This window comes from Apis dorsata, unplaced genomic scaffold, assembly GCF_000469605.1.
Source record: "Apis dorsata unplaced genomic scaffold, Apis dorsata 1.3 scaffold_126, whole genome shotgun sequence".
Classification (NCBI taxonomy): domain Eukaryota; kingdom Metazoa; phylum Arthropoda; class Insecta; order Hymenoptera; family Apidae; genus Apis; species Apis dorsata.
Window position 1 is genome coordinate 87,754 of NW_006263419.1, and position 2,023 is coordinate 89,776.

At 38.4% G+C, this 2,023-nt stretch overlaps 1 protein-coding gene across 1 annotated transcript in view; it reads left to right on the forward strand.

Annotated features, from left to right (window-relative positions):
* The window catches only part of LOC102681725 (hemicentin-1-like), a 44,108-nt gene extending 43,220 nt beyond the window's left edge, over positions 1-888 (forward strand). Inside the window, exon 10 of the mRNA XM_006612761.2 lies at positions 127-888. Coding sequence (XP_006612824.2) covers positions 127-683 — 557 coding nt within the window. The 3' untranslated portion in view covers positions 684-888. The remainder of the gene's footprint in view (positions 1-126) is intronic.
* The last annotated feature ends 1,135 nt before the right edge of the window (positions 889-2,023 follow it).

Consider the following 2,023-nt stretch of genomic DNA (forward strand, 5'->3'; position numbering starts at 1 on the left):
GTCAGCGATTTTAAAAGCCTCGTTAGCGACCCTTGGCGCAACATCGGTATATCCCCACGGCTGTGTCCCCTCGCGCGATAACGATATCGTCTTCCACGTTTGAGTCACGTTTCCTTCTGTCCCCAGATCGCGGAACATCCGACGACAGCCCGGATTACAGCCTTCTGGTGGCGTGTTTCGCCGGCGGCATAACGGCCGTGTGCATCCTGATCGTGGGCATCACCCTGACCATGTATCGTCGCAGCCATCCGATGCAACCGATCAAGGCCCACACGGAAGTGGCGCAGTACGGTGGTGGGGCCAAGGAGGACAGGGGGATGACGGGGGTGGCCCCGTTGAGCAAAGAGTCGAGGGACGAGGCGAAGGGAGAGGTGGTGGGGAACGATGTGACCGACGAGGATCCGGACGTGATTCCAAGCAAGATGGACAAGAGGCCGGATATATTCGAGCCGGGTTACGAGGCCGTGAAATCGGAGAGGACGAAAGATTTCGATCATTTGGAGGAGTTGGATTATCCGTCTCCCTCGCCCGTGCTGCATACGAAAGATTCGTGGATATATCCGAACGGGTACGTGAAGAAAGTGGAGAGAAGCTTGAGCCCGTTACGGCCGAGCACGCTCCCGGTTCATCGTAGCCACGATATTTACACGAGAAGTTCTCGCGTCCAGGAAAGCTGTATATAGATGGCTCCTAGGGGAGTGGTTTATCGACGATCGTGGCGTTACGACTGATGTTGACCAAACTAAGAGGCCACGATTCGTTTTCTAGTATTGGATTGGTATCTCGTTCGAACAGTTATTAGTTTTCGATCGTCTTCACGCTTGAATGATCGGTTTCGATGATTATCGTATTCCTTTGGGGGAGGGGGGGAAGGTAGGTATTGGAATAAACATCGTGAATTTAATCCTCTGTAACGATAAACGTCGCGTGATTCGAAACTCGTATTCACGTATGTATTTTGTAAGGTTTATTTATTCGTTTTATTGTACGTTGATGTATTATCGAGTTACGTTGTTGCGTATAAAATGACAATTTTGAAAATTATTCAAAAATTATTCTAGTGGCTTGTTGAATAGTTATTAAAATGAAACATAAATGAATCCGACTGGTTTTTAAATTCAGATTTTGATATAGTACGGTGAAAGCTGCTTGTCATGTTAATACGGCTTTTGGGGGAAAAAAAATGAATAAAACTAGTGTGAAAAATTTAAATTGAAAGATCGAAAATGTAGAAAAATTATATATAACGAAAAGTTATAATAATTATAATCTCGTTTCATAATGGTTAAGTGTAACGAAACTGTTTAATCATATTTTAATATTATTTTTAATAAAGTTATAAATGTTGCAGGTTTTGTTAAAAGTTGAGCTATTTTATCTACAGATATTTATTATTTTATATCCGGTTAATAAAAAATCAGGAAGCAAAAATAAATTCGGGACAGCAGCTTTAATTAGACAATATGTATATCTATTTTAACCTGTTTCAATCTATATCAATTTATCGTAACTCATTTTATAATATTTATGCTTTATATATTTATATATTTATGCTAAAATTAAAATGAAAATTTCAATAAAATGAAACGTATATATATTTTAATGGATCTTTCAGACAGAAATCGTAATTACTGAAATACTTTGATCATTCAATTTACGTCGAATCTTTTGATTGAAAATTTTTAAAAATTCATCAAAAGAATAATTTTAGCATATGCTTCGGATTCACGAGGCATCGTCATGGAACAGTATATATTCTATAATTTAATCATTTAATTTTCACGTATCAATTATCAAATAACCGTTCATAATAATTTCTAGGATTCTCGGATTATAAAAATTAATAAACAATAATTTCTTTTCTCACGTAAAACGTTAGAGGGTTAAATAAAACGAATCGTTTGATGTTTAAGGACTGACATAAAATTTTATACAACATCTTATACACACACTTAAATAGAACAGAGAAACGACCGTGGCTCACAAATTCACTGCCCTGTCCGCGAAACTACGATTGATTCAT